Below are 23,216 nucleotides of genomic sequence, written 5' to 3'. Positions count from 1 at the left end.
AAAGGGTGCAAATTTGTTTATTATTTTGTACATAAGGAAAATACTGGCTGTTTTTCAATGTAGCACACAAATACTTGTAAGCTTATTAGTACACTGAAATTACACCCCAAATATAAATATGCCATCACATTTTAAATTTACGTCCCCCTCCAATGCAACATGGTTTTGCCTTACTTACTTACTTTTACTTAACTTTCCTTAATGAAACAGGCCCATAATCATTAATGACAAAAAAATTAAAAAGTTTTTTACATGAAATACATTTATTAATGCGTTTATGCAGTTGATCTTGATTGCAGACACTTGCATTCACCGGCATATATAGCCAGTTTCTGAGCATGCACAGAGCATTTTATGCAAAATACAGCACCTATCTGCGTTTTATTAATGAATCGGGTCCTAGGTATCATACACCATCTCACACACACACATATATATATATATATATATATATATATATATCTCACTTTTTGTATAATATATATATATATATACATATATATATATATGTTAACTATGTTTTCTATGGTTTTTTTTGATGATCAGCTATCGTTATTGTTAGTGTATCTTATGTGCTGCCCAAACCAACTCGTTGTCTGCCAATGTGGCCCAGGGAAGCTAAAAGGTTGGACACCCCTGATGTAGAGTATAAATGCGTACAATACGTTGCTGAATATGCACACACTGTGCAACCAAGCAAAAGCGCCTATTACTTTTGGAATGTAACACTAATTTCTTTGGGCTAATAAATATACGATGATGATCTTAACTGGATATGTAAATAATGCAAATTAATATGATTTAGCTTTCAACATAGGCTCCAAGCGTTTTTTGTTCACATTGATCTAACGTTAATGTGTGAAATTGAAAATCCAATCAAGAGTGATTTTCACATTGCTGCTGTATGCAATTATCAGACAACAACAATGTAATTGTCAAACAACCAGTAATGTAAAATCTGGTCCTCCGTATGTGTGTCCATATTGTCCACAGATCTAGTGTTCTGATCAAACAGCAATATCAAACATTATGTGGCAAGCTATTGGATTCCAAGTAGGGTACCCTAAAGCTTGCCTAGGACAGTTTTTGTGATTGGAAAAATTTACCTGTGAATAATAATCTTCCTAGTATCCAGACCTTTAATTCTCCTGGACCAATAATACCCCTTTCTCAACAAAATCTCAGGTCAGGCACAGGATAATGAACATGGTTCCAGCCCGTGTTGCAACCCTTCACACTGCGCTTTGGTCCCGGGTATATTTCAGATTGCCGTCTTTCACTCTGGACACATGTCATCAAGTTAAATCATTAAAAGGGCACAGTAGCGGCTCATATAGATGATGTACAAGAGGCCAATAAGCTTCTTTTAACAGACCCAGGGTGGAATAAACCATGAACACCTTTCATACCGCAGCATATCCGGCTCCAACACGGGAATAACCCTGGTCGCGACCCCAAGGTGTGGATCCAAGTTGCAGGACCTGGATTGACCCATTCACACTGACACACTACCTGGGTCATTCCTGAGTCCATGCTCGGTGTGAAAGGGGTAGTAATGAAGCATAGGGATCTGCTATGACATAAAACCCAGAAGCCGCAGCATTGTTACACTGTGACAGTATAGATGTCAATGTTAAATACACATTTAATTAAATGATCTTTAGATAATTCCCACATAAAACATTTTAAAATGTAATCCAATTTCCTTCTATTTATATATATTTGGCATTTTTAAATCAGTGCTAATTTCTCAGAACAATGCATAAAGTAGGAATTTACAAATCTTTATTTTTTGGGTATAACGTTAACCTCAAACATATGTCTTCCTAGTCCAAGATCTCACTTTAGGCTGCTGTGTTGTTTAAAGTTCTCACATTTTTCTCATTTTTAAAAGACTGCATAAATCTTGTTGTAACTAAATTACATCTATACAAACATCCCAGGGTAAACAGCAAAACCAACAATAGGGGTATTCATGTGTGAAAATAAACTGTTCAATCTGAGACATCTGGGTCTTTAAAACCAATTTCAAGACATCACATCTAAACATAAGACCATTAATATTACTAATTCTAGCATGCATAATTCCAAAAAGATTTCCTAGGGTTTACATTCCCAGTTGATACTTACATAGGTCGATGTACCACCCTCCTTCAGACTGAGATATGACTTGTAATTGGTCAGGTCACATATCTTGCACTACACTCTAACTAACCTGTTGCCATTCCAAAAGGCAGGAGCCAAGGTAAGTTTCACTCTTGCTCTCTCTTTATATGAATTACTGTTTCTGGCACATTTTGTTCAGAAATTTCTTTTAATACTACTCATCATTACATGTTTTGCAAAACTGAATTCAGTGCACCAGTGTTTAGGAACAAAAAATCAGAATGGGTCTCATGAGAATTTATATTTAAATTAAATATAGATAGCATTTCAGTGCTACATCATTTTGCATATATTTCTATTTTCAGCTCTTGAAATTTATTTGAATGATTACATAACATTGAAATAGAAAATACATATTTTCTGTACTCTTCAAATATCATTTTGCATTCAATTATAGAAACACAGTACTTAATAGCAGGAAAGCAAGAAAATCATTTGTCTATCTGCCAGCTTCTGCTAACTATCTGTGAAAAACAAGTAAAACTTTCCGCTATATATGTAACTGACACTACCCTTGAAACAGTTTAGTTTATATGTGTCTCGAACGATAAGAATTGGTCCCTGTATATATTTCATAATAAAAATACAATATATGAATATATAAATATATATATATATATATATATATATATATATATATTTATTTTATTTATTTATTTAGGTATTTAATCTGTAAATATATTTTGACAGATGGCTTCTAATTTAATTGTACTTATTTTCGATGTTCACAAACTGCAAATATTTCAGCAGCATAAGTTATTTTGCAATGGAGATAGGTAATTCCAGTAGCCTACTCTTGATGGGTGCACTGCATAAACTATCTTTGAGAATCTGACATAAATGAGAGCTTTGTACTGTTCTCTGTCCCCAGAGGAATTTCATATCCTCATGGCTAAAGCTGCTTCATAAAGACTTTCTTTCTTTTAAGCTACTGAATTTTAGCTTGTATGTTAGTGCATTCTGGCACATGAATTGATAATGTCTGGGCTAAAAGTGCTAGTAATTGTAGATGAATAGGACAAGTGTGTAGCTCTAAGCAACAGTTGGTAGGCCTGATTCATTAAGGAAAGTTAAGTCAAAAATTTAGTAAGTTTTCTTACTCAATCTTTCTAGACAAAACCATGTAACAATGCAAGGGGTGCAAATGTGTTTATTATTTTACACAAAAGGAAAATACTGGCTATTTTTTCATGTAGCACACAAATACTTGATAGCTTATTTATACACTGAAATTTAAAGTTGGTCTAGGAAGAAAAAGTCAGTATTTTCCTTATGTGCAAAATAATAAACTAATATGCACCCCTTGCATTGTAACATGGTTTTGTCCAGGAGAAAACGTGAGTAAAAAAAATGAGTACTTTCCTTAATGAATCAGGCCCGGTGTCTCCAAACTACCTACCTAAGCAGAAGGAAAACTTATAGGGCAAATATATTCTCTATTACTCTAGAACTGATAAGCGAGTTACAGTGGTATTAAACTGAAACATTAGTTGCATATAATTCTTTGGCTATTTTTTGTTAAGCAAAAAGAATAGTTACCTTCATGTTAGCAGATGTTCAACTATCATCGCTGTGATGCAAGCATTGTATCATTTTTCATTATAATGTGGTCACTAGAGGAGCAGTTTCATAGAAAACTACGGATGATATTTAATGTGACCTCTTGAGAGCAAGCAAAATGGCTGCTTCCTTACATGGTATTAAAAGTAAAAATGCAGACTTAAGCTGCCCTCACATGTTGCTTTTGCAATGGCAAATTTGGTAAATGTTCACAATATTTGCATATTCTATGAAATAATGTTATAAACAAAATATTTTTTCTTTAAAAATTTTAAAAAAATGATGTTTACATTAATAAATAGTGTTACAGCTGATTATTTTTTCAATTGCATATATCATTGTAAACATGCAATTCATAGACGTTTGGATGATTTCATGTAGTGTGTCATTGAGCCAAACATCATATTGGTAACATTATGCTAAGGTAGTATTATGTTTCCTTAAATGTCAGTTGCCCCTTCAGTGAGATGCTGACTTGTATGCTCTATGGCAGGCTTCCAAAATATATCAGAACTCCCATTTAGATGCACTGAAGGAAGTCACTGAATTCATGCTACACCGTGATTCAGTGTTCCGTAATACCTAATGCCTATATCTGTGAAGAATATGATACTGCTAATTTATAAGTAAATTGAAAATATAATATTATGTTACAGTTCTGTAGCTATAATCACAATGCAAGTGTGTTGCTGTTTCCCTCCAAAGCTTTGAAGAATGAAGACGTTTGGAAATATTTTCTTGGGACTTTTTATACTTAAAGCTGTAGTAGCTGCTCCTCCAAACTATGACACAGATACATATGAAGTTGACCTAGAACTGGATCCCATTTATGACTATGATGAAAACAGCAATATTGATCAAGGGGAGGTATTTATTAAGATTCATTATTTTTATATCTGTTATTAGTTAAATTGTGCAAATAAGGGAGTTACTTCTAAAACTAAAGAAGCATAATAACTTATATTGCGCAGAGAATGATGTGGCAAAGAGGGTGAAATATGTTTGTGTGTTTTATTGTTCATATATTAAGAGGATAAACCTTTAGATAAATAAGAATGGTAGTAATAAGATGGACCACTAATTTAACATATGCTGGAAGCAAATGGTCAATGTAAATTATAAAATTATAAAATGAAAATATGAATTTATTCTTACACTATGAGATCTCGTGCGAAATTCATGGGAAATTGAAAACAAGGTAACAATTAATTCACTGTATGAATTGACATAGTTCTGGACCTTTGTCTAGAAGATAATGACAGTGTTCATATGCAAGGATGGCATCAGAAAAATTTGAAATTTCAGTCCTGTATACACATCTAAAAGTCCTAGAGAAACATTAATAGTATTGTACTGTACATTCAATCCATTATGGTAGAAAGTATTTCAGAAATATTTGTGGTGTAGCAGCAATGATCTTCGACATATATGGCCTGATTCATGTTCCTATGCAGCCAGCACTCAACTTGGGTTTAAATAAGAGCACAGAACTTGTGTGCAGTTCCGACCATATTGAAATATAAGCGAAACTCAAGATACATTTCCATTTGAATCTGGGGGAAGTACGCTCTTCTTAATTATTACTTGACATATTTTAACAGACAGAACAGACTGAAGATTATGCCCAAGCATATGTGCAATATAAGGTAGAGATTTTCACTGACCCCCGTGTTCAGGTTTTTGTTTCGGATCTGGATTAACTTCGTGTTTTGGTTTTGGCAAAACCGCCCTTGTATGTTTTGGTTTTAGATCCCTATTGTTTTCTAAAATCCCTTTTTTTTTGCTAAAATCACATAATTTTGATCTTTTTTTTCCCTACATTATTATTAACCTCAATAACACTAATTTCAAGTAATTTGCAGTCAATTTAGACCCCCTCACAGGTTACAATATTATTTTCATACACTTTCAAACAAAGACTGCAGTGACCTGGTTGGATACTAAGCGACAGAGCAATGACACAAACACACGGCAGTTCATAGCACATCTAGGAAACATTGCCACACAACAGTGGCAGAAAAGAAAAGTAGTGCAAGATGGAATTGTCCATGGGCCTTCCCATCCACCCTTATGTAAGATATTGAAAAGGGCATGTACAGTTTAACAAAGCAAGCACTCCAGTGACAAGCAGTGCCACTTTTGTGGCTGAAGTGCTTGGTTTGTTTGGGCCCCCTCAAAACAAGTTAACAATGGGCTTAAGGCACCTAAGCAAACAGTGCTGTTAATGAACTCTACTTTGGCAAGTCATGCACCAGTGGAAGCAGTTCTTGCCAGTGATAAGAAGAAGGCCATTAAAATCCACCTCTTATGTGTGGAATTATTTTTACACAAATCCTGACAACAGTTGTCTAGCTATTTGTAGCATTGTAAAGCCACAGGCAGTAGAGGTAGGGACCTTAACCATATAGGAACCTCCTCCATGTTACGCCATTTGAAGCGAGTTCATGGAAAGCTGTTGGGAAAATCAGAAACTTATGCTAAAAAATAACACCTTCATCATCAATATCCTCACAAGTGATCGAAGTTAGTCCTGCATCCAAGTTTCTAAGGCGCGATGACTCCTCCCCTATTTAGGACTCCTCAGTAGAATCCTTGAGTCTTAGGCCCACTGCTGCTACTGCTGCTGCTGCTGCGGCTGGGAGTGGATGTACAACCGAGAAACAGACCAAGAAGAAGACTACTAGCAGTTTACAACAATTGACTGCTAAACAATCCTTTGCAAGTATGAAAGCTGTTACCCAGTCGCAAAGTGGATCACAGACGCCATGGCGACTATGCAAGTATTAGATCTGCATCCAAGATCCACTATTAATACAGATGGTTTTAAACAGTTACTTGAGGTCTTCTGTCCCCGTTACCAAATTCCATCACGACACCATTTTACTAGAAAAGATATTCCTCACCTCTACCAGAAGGCTCATAAAAATGTACTTATCGGGCTACAAAATGCCATTCTACCCACCGTACACTTAACCACAGATATGTGGACAATAACTAACTGGGCAATCTAAAGAAAATGTGATTGTGACAACCCACTGGGTTGGTGATTCGCCTTCACCAGCAGCGACAGCAGCAGCATGTACACAAGAACGTCACATTTGTCAGAGGCAGGCTACTCTGTGTATCATCTGCTTCACTAAGAGGCATATTATTATTATTATTATTATTATTATTATTATTATTATTATTATTATTATCGTAGATTTGCAAGGCACCATAGTGCTCCACAGGGCCGTACAGTAGGGAAGACAAGGACATACATAAAACAGGATATACGTAAAACAAGAACAGAGAAGGCAGACAAAATGAAAGGAGACTTTAAAACAAAGGGCATGGAAGACCCTGCTCATTAGAGAGCTTACATTTTAGAGGGAAGAGGGCACAGCTGAAACAAGATGACTGAGTGTTGCTCAGAGTGCAGTTTTAGATATTAGTGAGGGTGCATTAGTGTGAATAGTGGTATCAAGGATAAGGTCACCTCTAAAAAAGAGATGGGTTTTCAAAGAGTGTCTAAAGATTTGAAGTCTCTGGGAAAGCCTGATTGAGGGTGGTAGGGAATTTCATAAGTGAGTAGCAGCAAGGGAGAAGTTTTGTAGGCGGGAGTGAGAGGTGGCTATCAGACACGGGACAAGGCGCAGGTCAGAAGTAATAGCGCTAACAGTCTGTTTGAAAATGTCACTGCAACATGACTTATCCTGCCTGGACTCTCCTGAGGATATGTGATTTCTGATAACGCAACCAATATTGTTAGAACATTACAGCTGGAGGAATTCCATCACATTCCTTGTTTTGCTCACACAATCAACTTAGTGGTACAGAACTTTTTAAAAAATTACAATTACATGCAGGAGATGCTGTCTGTGTCCCAAAATATTTCTTTGGGATTCTGCAACAGCATGTAGGAGAATGCAGCAGCTGCAAGAAGAATAGAATTTAGGGGGAATGTACTTTAGTCCAGCGCAGTGGAGAATACTTTCCGTGCTGTGCAAGGTGCTGAAACCATTTGAAGTAGTCACCTGTGAAGAGAGTGCAGACACTGTTGCTTGAGTCAAGTGATCCCCCTAATTAGACTTTTTGAAAAGCAGTAAGAGAATTTGAATGAGCAAATGATACAAAGCAATTCCGCTAATTATGTTGGACTTGTAGATTTACTTTATTCGCTTCGCCAAGATCCAAGAGTTATCAACATCTTGAAATCGGATCATTACATTTTGGCAACTGTACTTGATTCTAGGATTAAGAACTATGTCTTCTCTTTCTTTCCAACTGACCCAGATCTCAAGAGATGCAATAAGCTCCTGGTTCAATAGATTGTAAGCTTGCGAGCAGGGCCTTCTCACCTCTTTGTCTGTTTTACCCAGTTTGTTTATTAGTTTACTATGTTTGTCCACAATTGTAAAGCTCTACGGAATATGTTGGTGCTATATAAATAAATGATGCTGATGATGATGATGGTCAGCAAGCTGATAGCACAAGTGGTACACTACACAATGACGTCTCCTCCTTCAGTTTCTCTGGAAATTGCAGCTAGGAAAAAACTTAGCTTTCCCAAGACACCCAGTGGTGATGCAGATGAGTCTGCAAAACATTTTGATATTTGGTCTGGTCTAAAAGAATTGGCCAAAAATCATGCCAGCTCTTCCGTAAAATGAACTACAAATTTCATGAGGAAGGCCATTATCGGCAATTACATCAAAGTACAAAGAATTCTGTGGATTCCAGCGGGGATTAGTATTGTTTGAAAATGATGTACACACTGATGAGGGTGAATTTGATGACAGTGTAGATTGCAGGTGCTGAGATCTAGCTGATAGAAGGGAGCTAGCTGATGCTGGTAGGTTTGGTCATATTTTGGGTAGAATGGCATGTTGGCAATTTTATGTTTTCTACAGTAAACTTTTACCTTTATTAGAGAGGTGTTCTTTTCTTTAAGATGGTACAAACTTTTTATTTACATTTTTGTTTCCCTGACTTAAAACCACTATGCACTTGAACATAGGCTTTAGGTAGAGGGATTAGTATCATGATGACTGAGACTGGAGAGTGACAAGAACAATGCCAACCCTCCTGTTTCTGTATGAGCTATGACACAGTGGAATGTCACTGGAGACTTTTAAGAACACTGACAACCCTATTATTACAATTTCTGTTTCAGCACTGAACCGTGCCACCTCTCCTGTTTCTGAGTGAGCTATGGCACAGTAAAATGTAACTGCAGATTTTGAAGAACACTGCCAGCCCTATTATTTCAGCAATGGCAATTAGCAATGGAGCAAAGGAGCTCTCCTGTTTGTATGTTACCTATATAACACAGTACAATGTGACTGCAGATTTAGACCAGACTGCGTGTCTTATTATTTCTATTTCTGCAATGACAATTAGCAATAGAGCAATGGAGCTCTCCTCTTTGTGTGTTACCCATATAACACAGTACAATGTGACTGCAGATTAAGAAGACCAAGACTGCCAGCCCTATTATTTCTATTTCAGCAATGACAATTAGCAATGGAGCAATGGAGGTCTCCTGAATGTCATTGGAGACTTTAAAGTACACTGATACCCTTCCTCTTTCTTTCCTACCTATGATGCTGCCCAACTGCACTAGAGACTGCCAAGAACGGTGCTACCCCTTCTGTGTCCCTCTGTGAAATGGCGCTGGATCGCCATTGAGGTCGGTACTTATAGAATGCAAAACTCGCGAGATCTGACGACGTAACAATGATGTTTTACCTCGTTTTCAATTACGAGGGAGCGTGAAAGTACTGAGCCGGCTCGGCTCGGTTCTCAGATCTGCTACGTTTGGGTGTGTTCGGTTCTCGGGAAACCGAGACTGAGCATCTCTAACATAAGGTCACATCAAAATTCATACAAAAACATTCTATTATAAAATAAATGAATAACTGTAGTCAGTATATTCATAAATAAAAATATGGATTGTTAAAAACTGAAAAATATAGCTTTTGTCTGAACATGAATCAGGGCTAGAATGAATAAGTGATATCACTTACAGTTTTGGCGTTCCATCCATACGTGACTTATTCTGTGGAAGACTTGGGAAGGTAGGGCAAGCCAAATCTCAAGTTGTTCTTTACAGAGGCAACGCTTGAATTCATGCTGTTCCATCTTCCGTTCCTTAGATTGTATCCAGCGCCAAAAAAAGCTAAAAATTTAGATTTCCTAGCAACTGGGGTGATCAGCTAAGTCACTGTGATAAATAGAATTGCAAGTGCAGTCTTGCTTCCAACAGCAGTGTCGAAGGGTGCATGTTGTAATATGCAATATCCTAAATGTTTCAGGGATAGTGTAGTGTAGTGTATATGTGTATCATGGACTTCAATCTCGCTAAGGTTCTTGCAGATTAAATTGCAGCCTTACCCAAATCATCCAGGACCTTTCTACCAGAATCTCAGTCCTGGCTGCAGCTCCTGTTCAGCTCCTGTTCCTGAGTCCAAGTTGGACATTCCAATAGGTTTTCTGGGAATTGCCAAGCCATTAAAACTTTATCATCTAGTGGTGCTCTGTGGGGATGCTGTCTGAAGCGTACACCATCTACAGTGAAGGAGATCCAGGCATGCTAGTGTGCACGCCTGGCTGAGAGCCATGTGATGCCTTAGTTTCATTCACAGCTGAGATGAGAACCTGCTATGACTTATATTGTTATGTTATGTAACTATGCTAACAGGGGAAGGGTTTTTTATGTGATCCGGCCAGTCTAGCTGGCCAATGAAGTCTTGTCTGAGTAGGTTTAGAATAAAATCTTACAGGGATTGTGTGGGGGTTTGGGGCAAGGCTCTGTGGATGGGTGTAATATTTGATTATGTTCCAGGATAAATATATGGCAGTATTATTATATGTGCATGCATCGATATAAGATAGATAGGAGGAATTATGTTTTGGTGTAGTATTAGTGGAGTATTTGTCCTAGTGAAATCGTAATGGTTAAACTGATTTATTAGTAGACGGGGTGAGGTATGTTTATTCTTTATTTCTTTTAATACTGTTTTTAATTTAATTAATTTGTTTATAATATTGTTGCACACTGATAGGGGTCATCTGGAGTGGATTGTTTTGATTATTGAAATCTTCATCTCTACATTGGGATCATTTGGTGTTAGTGCTTTCAGTTTATATATCCATTTGGTCTCTAGACTTGACAGTGCCTTCTGTATGTCACCTTTTTTTAAGGTGTTATGGAAGTTGTCGATTTTACTATTGTGTGCTGCATGGTGCTCAACTAGATTTTGTGTTCTTTTTCTTTTTTGTGTGTTGTTCACGTGTTTGAGCATGCATATGTTTAAAAGTCTTGCTGTATGTTCTATGTATCATAAGTTACAAGGCCATGTGATAAAGTAAACACAGTTTGTAGATTTACAATTAATACTTATCATGATTTGGAGTATTTTACCGATGGCTATGGAGGTGTAGGTGTTACAGTTCTTGCAGGCTTTGCAGCTCCCACAGTTTTTGTATCCTTCAGGATTTAGTGTGTTGCCCTTGCTTGTACTAGTTTTGTTGGTTTTTAAGTGACTGGGTACTAAAAGACCTTGTAGATCTCTGGCTTTTCTGTGTGTTAGGTGGGCTCTTGTCTGGTAGCAGAGCGTCTATGTTCTCATCACTTTTTAGTACGTTCCAGAGTTCCTATAATACCATTTTTATTTTAAAGCTTTTTTTGTTATATTGTGTAATGAATCGAATGTGTTAACTTTTGTTTGTTTTTAGGTAGAGGGAGTCTCTTTTTCAATTATTAATAATTCAAACCTTTTAGTTTGTGCAACGCTTCTTTTAGGACTGGGGATATAAATCCACTCTCTTTGAATCTGGTGGTCATGTCTTGGGCTTGGTTTTGATAGGTGTTTTTGTTTGTGAAGTTCCTTTTAATGTGTCTGTATTTGTTGAAGGGAATACTGGTTAAGCATGTGTTTTTGTGTCAGCTACTTCTGAGGACTTAATTGTTGCTTTCTATAGGTTTGTAAAATGTTTTTGAATGCATCTCTGAGTTCTCAATGTCTAGTGTAAGATCTAGAAAGTTAATGTTGGTGGCAATGTGTTTTTCTGTGAAATTGAGGTTAAGTCTGTTTTTGTTTATGTGTTTAATGAAGTCGTTAAGTAGAGATTTTGTACCTTCCCATATAAGAAGTCTGTCACTGATGTAGCATTTCCAGAGTGTTATATTTTTGTGAGTAAGGATTTTTACTGTAGAAGTCTTTCTCCCAGGAAAAATGTATAAGTTGGGGCAAATTTAGTTCCCCTTGTCCCTTGAGTTTGGAATGTGAAGTAATTATGTGTGAGGATGTATACTTTTTAGCATGAACTGTATCTGGTATTGGTGTATGGTGGGGTCTTCTTCCAGTGCTTCAGTGTTCTACCTTATTGATAGTAAGTCCTTGTGGTGTGGAATGCTTGTGTATAATGAGCTTACATCTATTGTGCACCACATGTATGTTTCTATCCACATGTGGTTTTTGATCACATAAATTGTAAGCTTGTGAGAAGGGCCCTCTTATCTCTCTGTCTGTATGTATTACCCAGTACCATTTTATTACTGTTTGTTCCCATTTGTAAAGTGCTACAGAATTTGCTGTTGCTCCATAAATAAATCATGATGATGATGATGATAATGATGACGGGGTTTGAGTAAGTGTGTTATATCTCTAAGACATTAAGTGGTTTTAATGATGTATGGTTGTAGGAATGTACCTATGCATTGAGATCAATTTTGTGTTATGGAAGCCTTTCCTGTTATGATGGGTCTAGCAAGGGAAGGGGGGGGGGGGGTTGTTAATAGATTTGTGCGTCTTTGGTAGGAAGTAAAATGTAGGGATTTAGGGTTGTCTTGTTTGCAGAATTGGAGCTCATGTTTATTCTTTGCATCTTTTATTTAGTGTTAATTCTAGTTCTGAGATAAATTTATTGGTGGAGTTGTGAGTTAATTTTTTGCAAGTGAGGGGTTCAGAAAGCTGTCTGTGGGCTTCTTCAACATATTTGGTTGTGTCCAAGATGACAATACAATACCCCCTCCTCTATCTTTTGGTTTGGTTATGATATTTGTGTCTTTTTAAGGAGTTTTAGTGTTATTCATCTCTTGTTAAGTTTGAATTTTGCTTGGGTTGTTTTTGCTAAATACTTTTCTATGTTGGTTGACAAGTTTTTCGAATAGTCTGTGGCATTGCCTGTGTGTTTGTGTGTGTGTGTGTGTATGGGTAGAATTTTTATTCGGGTTTAAGTTTGGTGTGTTCATGTTGTGTGTTAGGTGGGATATGATTGTTTGTCCTGATCGATCACTATAATGCTGTTTTTGTGAAGAATATTTTTGGGAGGAGTTTCCTGCAGAACTTGCTTGTACAAGTCTATTTTGGGGGGTGAAGCATTGCCATTTTTATTTAGGCAGAGATGGTGTGTGTTGAGGGGTTTTTTTTGCTTATTTTGAAAATCCTGATTTTATTGGTTTTTTTTTGTCTTTTTCTTATTTGTATTATAATGGAAGTTTAATGGATTGCTCCTCTTCTGTCTGTTACTATTATATCCTAGTCTAAAAAATGGGGCTCTGCTTATAGAGTGGGCATGGGTGATGAGCTTTTTTATTACTGTGTGTTGCTTGAATTAGAGGTATCTTGTTTCCCTGTGTCTGTGAGTTTTGATTTGGAGGTTGTTTGTGCAGTGTTCTGGTGGCTGTCCTTGTGGCATCTAGAATTGTAGGCATGGCTTGTGGTTGAGTTTGTTTTAGTGTGTCTCTTTGGTGTGCTATTTTGTTTCGGTATAAGATATTGTGTGTTAGTCTATGGTTTAGGTGATAGTTGTGGGAGTAGTTTAAAAGTTTTTGTGGGGGGGCATGTGAGCCAAGGTTTATTTTTGTGGTATATGGTTTTAGTTTATGTAGGTAAGTTTGTGTTTGTTAGTTTTTTTGCATGTCATTTGTACATTGGGTATTTATAGCATTGGTGAGGCTGTGGGTCTTGTGTGATGGTGTGTGTCAGGTGTAATTATGTCAAAGGTGTGTGCTATGTGGCTTTGTCTGTAATTTTCCAGTGTTAAGTCCTCTGTGTCCCTGGCTAGTGGTGTACCTAGAGCTCCAGAGGTTGTGCTAGTACCATTCATTGTTTTCATGTCCCTTTAACATCCTCATGTCTCTTCATCACCCTCATCTTCTAATCTCACAATAATCGCTATATATCATCATGTTCAACTGCCACTTTCTATAACATTAACCAATTACATCTTCTGACTTTTCAGATACTGCCCCACCTCCACAAACAAAACCTTTCACATAGACAGATATGACATCTACAACTCCAGGAGTCCACCTATCTTAAATTCCTTCCCAGACCCCACTCCACTCTCTCACTGTGCTCCATACACCCTGATTTCCTACATGTACCTCACCTGCTTTGAGATGTTTTCTCCACTGTCAGCATTTCACCCCCTCCCACTTTAGAGACACCAGCTCGTATCCTCCACTTGAATTATACTCAACTGACCCTGCAAATGTCACTCAAACCCCCCCCCCCTTTGTATTATTCTCTACTGCCCATAAACACATTGCATTATGTTCAAGTCACACCCCTCAAATGTTTTATGTTCCATTTTTACTCTTTCACTTGAATTCTGCTCTACTCCCCCCCCCCCACAAACCTTGCTTGATGTTCCCTTACTGCTGCTTTCCTCTAGCCCTTCTCATTAGGGAAGCCTGAGAAAGACAACGATGAGTGACACATCATTTAAGAGGTGCTGGTGGTCTGCTTGCATGATCTACTCCAGCATTGGGAACAATGTCCACACAAAAAAATTCTTGTGGCTTTGACAGGGCGCTGAGGAGGTGGCACCCCTTTGTTGCTGGGCCCCATAGCACACGTCCACCCTGCTACTACTAGAATTCTGTCCCTGACTGAGAAATATAGTACACTTATACCTGATGAATTTCAAGACTTTTAACACCAGTGATGGGTGTTGTGAATATATGGTCTTGCCTTTTGTTGTTTGTAATGAACCATGTGCCTTTAAGTACATTTTAGGGACTGTCTGAGATTTGGCGGTTTCTCTTGATGATATATCAATTTTTTCCTCATTACAAGAACACTGCAACCATGTAGAATTGGTGTTAAGTGATCATTCTTTATATGGAGAACTAGAAAAATGCATTTTTGAATCCCTTAAATTGAATAGCTTATTATTATTATTATTACTATTATTATTATTATTATTATTATTATTATTATTATTATTATTAATAATAATAATAATATATTATTATTATTATTATTATTATTATTATTATTATTATTATTATTATTTATTTAGTGCTGACATACTCTACAACCTTTGGGAATAAGCACAACAATAAAAGAAGATTGGCTATTAATAAACAAATAAAGATATAAGAGGGCTCTGCTCACAAGCTTGCGATCTATGAACAAAATATGCATTTGATACATGAAGTGCAGTCAGATTGCAATGGAAAAAAGTACTTAGTGATGCTTTTAAATCTAGTGATACAACAGTGTTAGTTTGGGGATCATTCAGTTGCATAAGTATAGAAGGAGAATAAATGTAAATTTTAAATGAACTCTGTTGAGGTATATTGATATGGAAGAATAATAAACAGTTAAGAAAATGGTTCTGTCTCAGTATAAAATTCCAGGTTCTAGATTTTTCATGCATCCCACTAAAGTTTATTTCATTTTAGACTGAGCTCAACTGAAATATCTAAAGTTATTACTCTTGGACTGCTGCATTTGTCTATGCCTTGTGTATCCTCATTTCCCTGTTCGACTGTTTAGATGTGTCTGTCTTCATCTGATTTTATTGTTACCATACATTGGCCCTCTTTATTGTTTCTGTCACCCTCAGTTTGCTCTGCCGTGGTTCTGATGTTCCTGTGCTATTTTAAGTCCTAGGGGTAAAAGTATTAAACTGCACCTTTTGCAACTCGCCAATATTCAGGGACTTTGACAGCTAAATTTAAAATGGCAATGTGTATAAAGGCAAAATTTGCCTTTAAACACATTGCTGTTTTAAATTTTGCTGTCAAAGTTGCAGAATATTGGCGAGTTGCAAAACGTGCAGTTTAATACATTTACCCCCTTGAGGCATCAGAGAAATTTAGGGCAGCCCAAATGTTAAAGGTAACTGCTATAGGCTCAAGAGCACATCATCATCTGGAACTTGGTTTTCTAGTAGTGGTCTGTGTGACTGGATCTTTCCGTATACCTCTCGCGTGATTCCTGCTTCAGTCCAGCCTGATTACCTTCTTGTGCTTGTGTCCTGTTTATTTCTGCATTTGGCTCCTGGTATTGACCCTTGCTTAACTGACTTTTGGTATGACCAATAGATATATCATTGCCCACTGTGGACTCTGGCCAGTCTGACTATTCTCTCTTTTGTTCCATTGGTTTCTGTAGTATTGATATGTCTAGAAGTCAAAAGTCCCTCTTGCACAAGTTCCCAATCTAGCCATCTCGTTCAATTATGTGGATTTATGCTCTGGGATTCCATTGCATAGTCATAATCATATTAGGAAATAAATTCATTTTTTGTTTACGTCACGCTGTTTAATAACAGAAGCAGTTTGTCGATATGTGTAGTAGACATCACTCAACTTTAAAATTGGCAACAAAGTTTGTTCTAGTAGATGTCAAGGATGGATAATAACAATATCCATCCTTGACATCTACTAGAATTTACTGGCCCATAATACATTCTTGAAATGTATCAATTATTCTCTCACTTATCCTTACACCTTTCATGTTTCTCCTTCCAGTCACAATCTTCTTTAATCATGCCATTTTCAGCACTTTTTCTTGTAGATGACCAACCACAAAATGAGGTGATGAAGATATTACACTTCATAATAGTAGCATGTATAGTATAGATAGATTAGTTAGCTTGTCACTATAACAAAGGTCAATATTGTTATAACATTGGTTAAGTTAGTTGGTATTTAGCAAAGGACATTATGTTTAATTAGATCAGGTATAGGTTAGTTAAGTTAGATTATAGTATAGTTTTTATACGGGTAAGGGGCATGAGATAGACTCGCAAGCAGCTGGTTAATGTTTCACTAGGTCAGTGTTTCAAACTGTTGGGGAGTTATAGCTGTTTGTCTCTTATTTAAGTCAGTTAAGCTCTGGGGTCTTATGCTGTATATCTCTGACTTGTTGACTTCATAATAAAATCGTACTGTACCAAAATCCTGGTGTCAGTCGAGATATCAAAGTACTCATATACTCAAAAAAAATATTTAATTAAAAATACATCAGGATCAAACTAAATTGATTTTTTTTGGCTTGGTCACATCTATGCAACCATGCATCTTTGTGCACTTCTCCACTCTACACCAATACCTTTCCTCTCTGTTTGGTTCTCCTGATAATGATGCAGGAGGAGATGTGCAGAGACCACTCACTAAGCAACCTCTCCTTCATCAGTGCATGGTGAGAATGGAAATAAAGGTAATAGGGGGGCAGACATGTAGAGGAAACAGGAGATTCATTTTATTTTTTTAAAATTAAAATTTACAAAAAAAGAATATATTTTGGCTTTAACTCCAGTGCACTTTTAATCTGCGCTCTGCACTGGGGAGAGACGCTAAGCATTGATTCAGGAGTAGGAGTTTAATAATTCACTGACCAGTCACCACACACCTTCACTTTCATCATAATAAGGAATGCTATGAGTGGAAGGCATTGACTGAAAGGCGGTAAAATGCTTCACATAGATGGAGAGGTATTCTCAACTGGCAGAAGTACATTTTGTGTATGCATGTGTGTATGTGTTGTGAGGCTTCTAGTTGCTCTAACTATTTTGTACAGAGAATGTACTAGCTGTTGGCAGCAATTATACATTATATAATTATTTTGTGGGGGTACTGCAAATTGTAGTGAATTTTATTCATTAAAATCCTTATGCCACATGCCACCTTTTTTCTATGATTTCGGTGAGAAAGGATAAGAAAAAAACATAAAAGAACCCATTAAATGTGTCTTCTACAGTAAAGGTGAATTTGTAAAAGAGAACATTAGTGTCCAAGCTAATTGGTCTGTATCGATACATCCATTAATTTTATGCAGCAGTATAACTGGCTGGCTGGCTATAAACTCTCATCTTCTCATTGTATGTGTTACAATTCACTAGGAAGAACGGACGTGCACTTGCTAGAATTTGACACAACTGGTCAAAGAGGCGCGGAGACCAAGGTTTGGTCTTAGCTGGAATATGGAATATGCAGGTCATGGCCCTCAGTGCCAGTCGATAGTGAGGTAGCTGGAATCACAAGTAGCAAGTAGTGGGCAATCTGGGTCAATACAGGATGGGTACCAAAAACAATGAAGACAGAAATGGAGCCAGAGAACTCATACAGATGGTTATTGTGAACAAGTTCCACCCATGCTACAAAATAACTTCTGACTGTAGATTTTAGGAAGCATAAACTCTCAGGGAGAACTTTTGGGGGTAATTGTATCAAGCTGCAATTATGCATTTCCAGCGATTTTCTCGGGCGAGTTTAAAATCGCAGATTTATTAACTGGCAATTTGATGTAAAATCACCAGAGACGTGTTTCTTTCAAAACTGCCATTCTCAAAATCACTACAAATCGCAGTCCGATTTTTTCCACCCTAGCTATTCAAATCTCCAACTGCGATTTTGCAAACTCGAGTTTGAATTAAAAATCACCAGATACATTGTGCCGCTTTCTATAGGAGAGATTGCCAAACACATCACTGTTACACTGCAGGGCAATGTTATTATAACAGAAGGTTAAATGGAAGTTTCAATAAAGCATCTTTTTTGTTGTAGAGGGGCAACAAATTATTATGAATTCTCTTATGAGGGACAATTTATTTTAAGAATAAATTAATAGCCCAACTTTAATTTAAATGATATGTAAGGGTTTTATTTTATTTTATTACTATTTCATCAACAGTGGCCCAATAATTATATTTGTATGATGTGGCAACACTTATACACTTATTTCCAGAAGGGGGTCACCATTTAAATTACATTTTTGTTGCACTACAAGGTGCTGTATTTTATATACGTAATTAACAAACACGTCACTCATTGGTCTAGGCAGGCTAATGAGGACTATAAAAAGGGAACCACATGCCCATTACTCTGAGGTTGCTTGAAAATGGATAGCAAAGTCTTGTTGGTTGTTTTAAGCAACATCTGATTTTGGAGTCAGCACAGACAGGGAACAAGGAACATCCACAGAAGCACCAGGCTCCTCTTAGGCTGCGCTGGCCACGTGTTTGTTTTTTTTTTTGCTTTTTGGTGTTTAGTGTTTTTATGTGTGTTTGCAATCAGCTACAAGTATTTATGTTTAATTGTAAGTGATTCTGGATATGGGTGTCAATCCAGGTTTATGACATGGGTGATAGAACTTACCTTTGGCCTTTAGAAGTCCACATTCATGTGCCTTGATACATCTGGCAGTGTGCTTCTATATGTCCCAGTTAAGGTGGCTGATATGGTGTGGTGCTGTGTTCTGCATAATTTGGCCCTAAACCAAAGTATACCGCTAATGCCAGCAATATACAGTAACATACCAGGTAAGCTCATTCCAGCAGCTGATGTTCATAATATAGAGGGGGGGAGCCAGGTCATAGAGGATCAGATATACTTATCTTTCAGGTGAGAGTGGTTTTAAAGAAAGTGTAATTATTGTGTAATTACTAGTAACCTTGTTTTTAATTATTATCTGTTATTGTAAAATCAACATCAATATGAACATCATAAGCAAACACCATTAACCTTACTTTATGGGTATATGTATGTTTGTGGAAATAAACATTTAGGCATTATTAAATGATAAAAACAATATAATAAGTGTACCCAAATTATCCAAGTAAACAACAGTGTGGATAAAGGAAAAATGTATTAACTTACTAATGTAAATAAACAGAAATAACACAGTGTGTGTTTGCTGCAGGCTCTGGTGACCTGTCTGGTGGATGGTCATCTGCCATTCTTGATTCTATCACTGCTACACACAGGAGCAGCAGGTAATGACGGTCTTGATGTTGTGCTGACCGTGCTGCCAACAGATGATGAGGCATAATTGGCCACACACAGTTTCTAACTTTCCTGAGAGTTCACACATGACCCCAGTTAGGTTGTTTAGTCTTGTATTTAATAGCATCAGGTTGGCATCTAAGCGTTTCATTGATGATGTAGACATCCTTTGTTGGGTGTCTTGCATATTGCGCAAGCATCTAAAGTCTTTTATTCAGCTGTCGCTGAATACCTCTCAGGGAATCCTGGTGAAATTCCACCAAATTCTGCTGCACCCTGCTAAATTTCCGAATAGATTCTGCCAAATTGGGCACAGGAGCAGGCTGAGGTTGGCTGGATGTAGAAGTTGCCGGACATTGTACAGCCCGCACAGGGTCCACAAGCTCTGATAATGTGCCAACAGGCTGTAAGATTATGAAGTCCTCTGACTCCATGTCTGCACTGTCTCTTTCAGCTGTGTCCTCCCTGGCGCCTTGTGATGTTCCTTAGAAAATATAAAAAAAGAACATTAACAACCATTATCTGGACAAAAGCAGTTACAGGTGATTTTCAGGAAGCGAGTGCTGCTGCTGGCGCTGGTGGTATTTGCTTTTGGACGGAGGCTTTGTGCACAAATGTGAAATGTTTAATATTAATATTTTTATCTTGTGCAAAAAACATTCAGCCTGAAAAAAGCAGGTAAAAATATTTAAACGTTTTCAGACTTTTGTTTGCAATGTGCAGAAAAAGCAAACTTTTACATGCTGCAGTACAGCTGCTTTAGCATAAAAGATTAACATTTGCACCATTATACATTACTCAGTGGCGCATGCAAGGGGGGTTTCTGAGTCTCTAGAAACCCCCTGCGCTAACTAAGTGGCCACTGTCCTATACAGCAGCCGCGGCGCTGTCAAAGAAGTGTCTGCGGCGGTGCTGTATTGTATACAGCACCACCGAAGACGCTTCTTATAGGACAGCGCTGGCGAAACGGAGCTGTTGCGCATGCGCAGCTCTCTCACGTGGTTTTTTTTTCTTCGGTCGGCGGGGAGAAACCCCCCCCCCCCTGACAATCCTCCGTGCACCCCTGATTACTCACCAGCTTTAGGCTGTGACACAGGTCTGTTGGTGTCATACACATTAATATCCTCGAGTAGCTCAATAGGGATGATCTGCTTGAACATCTCCTCATAACTTATATAGTACTTTAGACTGTAAGCTCCAATTGGGGCAGGGACTGATGTGAATGAGTTCTCTGTACAGCGCAGGGGAATTAGTGGTGCTATATAAATAACTGATGATGATGTTGATGATGATGATGACAAGAGAAGGTCCACCACCAGTCCCTGCAGCTGCTCACCTCTCCTCGGCCATCTTGTCCTTCACTCTGTGCTTTATGTTGCTGATGTGCATCTGACAATTTTCAGTGGAGCACTTTATGGGGAGTACTGCATTAACAGTGTCCAATAATTGTGACCACAGCTGCTCCTTGCATGCAAATGTGATCTTTGCAGCTAGGTTCCCCAAAACCCTCTCATACACAGGCACTAAATTGTGCATGAGGGTACAATTTTCATGGAAACTAAACCGCACACTGCGCCCGGATTTAGTTTTGCCAAAGGGCCTGCCTCTCCCGCCCCTTCCTCTTCCTCCTGCTCCTCCTCACCTCCTATCCCATGGTAACCCCCTACCTGGTCCACCCAGATCACAAAAAGGTAAAGTGCAGCCCCCAAAAAATGTCACATCACAGTTCAACCCCACAAGCCTTTAGTGCCACTCCTTTAAATTAAATAAAGTTTTTTTTTCCCTAAAATGAGATGTTAAAGTTTCCACTCCAGGGGTCCGAAACTTGTAAATTACCCCAGTCCGACTCCTAACAACCCATGTGGTTTGGGTAGAGTGCCAGTTTCCTTCAGTGTTGGGTTGGTAGTTTGTACTGTGCATGGGAACTGTTATATTGAAAGTATAGAACTAGAAGTCGTAGCCTGTTGACTATTATGTGCATGTCATGTGGTGTATTTATACAATGAAGTTGATTTTTGGTCCTAAGTCTAATGCTTGAATGTAACCTCCTTTTATTTGCTTGAACCAAAAAATGTCCCATTTGTAATATTTCACAAATAATAATAATAATAAATATATATATATATATATATATATATATATATATATAATTATATACCTGGGCCCCTTGCTATAGGCATTCCATATTTTTTTTTTTACTCGAGTCCAACATAAAATTTGGCTGCAATATCACAAAGATAAAAAGTACATCTATGTTGGGGATTGTAGTATAGTATTGTATAAAACTAGAGTAGTGCAAATTTAGTCTTGCATTTTATCAGCATTACATGCAGTAGCCTAGCCTTTGCCTCCATAGTGAAAAAAATATTATCTGGGTTTCCAATCAGCATAATGTAACAGGGTGGATGGTTGGCCCCTCAAAAGTATAAGAAAGGATTCTACAGGCCCGGTGGTATGGTAGAGAGCCGAAGGTCCCCCCAGTAGTGTTGGAATAAAACAAGGAACACATGACATCCATCAGAACTTCCCCTAATCTGTCCTCTTTCAAACGAACATTAAAAACCCACCTTTTCCTTAAAGCCTTCCAGTCTCATGCCTAAACTCCCACCGGTCGGCTACCTCTCTTTCTCATCCCTTCTTCCCTTCTCCCCCTTCCTCGACTCCGTCTCCGTTTCTCCCGTCTCTACGTCTCATCCATGTGTCTGTCTGTCTTCCCCTCCCTTTAGATTGTTCGCTACTTTGAGCAGGGCTCTCCTACCTCCTGTTTCCATCACTTTTAACTGCGCTCTCCAGCTACTCTGCTCACCGCCTCTCGGTCCCTCTGCCCTCTGTCTCCTCTCGCTTCTCTCCGCTCCCCTTAGTGACTCTCAACCTGTCATCTGTGCCCACCCTCTTGGGCCATAGTTACCTGCCTATACTTACTTTTCCCCTCCCTCCCTCTCTTTCATGCTGTGCCTGAGCCCCCAGAGTTATAGTGCTTACTGTTACTTGTACTGTGCTATTTCACCTTGTACTGTGCCATTGTTTGTCCCTGTACAGCGCTACGGATACTTTGTGGCGCCCTATAAATAAAAATTAATAATAATAATAATAATAATGGCTAAAATTGCATAAACTCGTGGGTTTATTGTCTTTGCTTGTGACATAAAGCTTTACCACAGCAGCAGATAAATAGAGGTAGTGTAGAGAAGCAATAGCGTGATACCATCAACATGCAATGTTATTCAATATGTCCCAAAATAAATAACACTTTAGGTATCTTGGTTTAACATTGTACAAACATAAATTAACACAACACATAGGTCACTGAATAAATTTATCCCACTTTAAATCTAGGCACTGTGCTTCAGAGAAATGGATTTCATTGGATGGATACTTTAGGAGACAACTGGTTGTTACAAGCTAATTAGACCACTACAATTAATGCTGCGGCAGCAAATAATTTAGACCAATCAATCACAATACTTTTAGTGCAATTATA

General features: G+C 37.8%; 1 protein-coding gene across 2 annotated transcripts in view; it reads left to right on the top strand.

Annotated features, from left to right (window-relative positions):
- The first annotated feature begins 2,169 nt into the window (after positions 1-2,169).
- Positions 2,170-23,216, top strand: part of EPYC (epiphycan) — a 59,811-nt gene continuing 38,764 nt past the window's right edge. The window contains exons 1-2 of one of the 2 annotated variants that reach the window (XM_075205327.1): positions 2,170-2,245; positions 4,432-4,593. In XM_075205327.1, the coding sequence (XP_075061428.1) occupies positions 4,441-4,593 (153 nt within the window). In that variant the 5' untranslated portion in view covers positions 2,170-2,245; positions 4,432-4,440. Of the gene's footprint in view, positions 2,246-4,264; positions 4,594-23,216 lie in introns of those variants that run through there. The other variant, XM_075205328.1, reaches the window with a different exon arrangement.

This window comes from Mixophyes fleayi, chromosome 4 (assembly GCF_038048845.1).
Source record: "Mixophyes fleayi isolate aMixFle1 chromosome 4, aMixFle1.hap1, whole genome shotgun sequence".
NCBI lineage: Eukaryota > Metazoa > Chordata > Amphibia > Anura > Limnodynastidae > Mixophyes > Mixophyes fleayi.
This window is presented reverse-complemented; position numbering and strand designations above follow the sequence as displayed.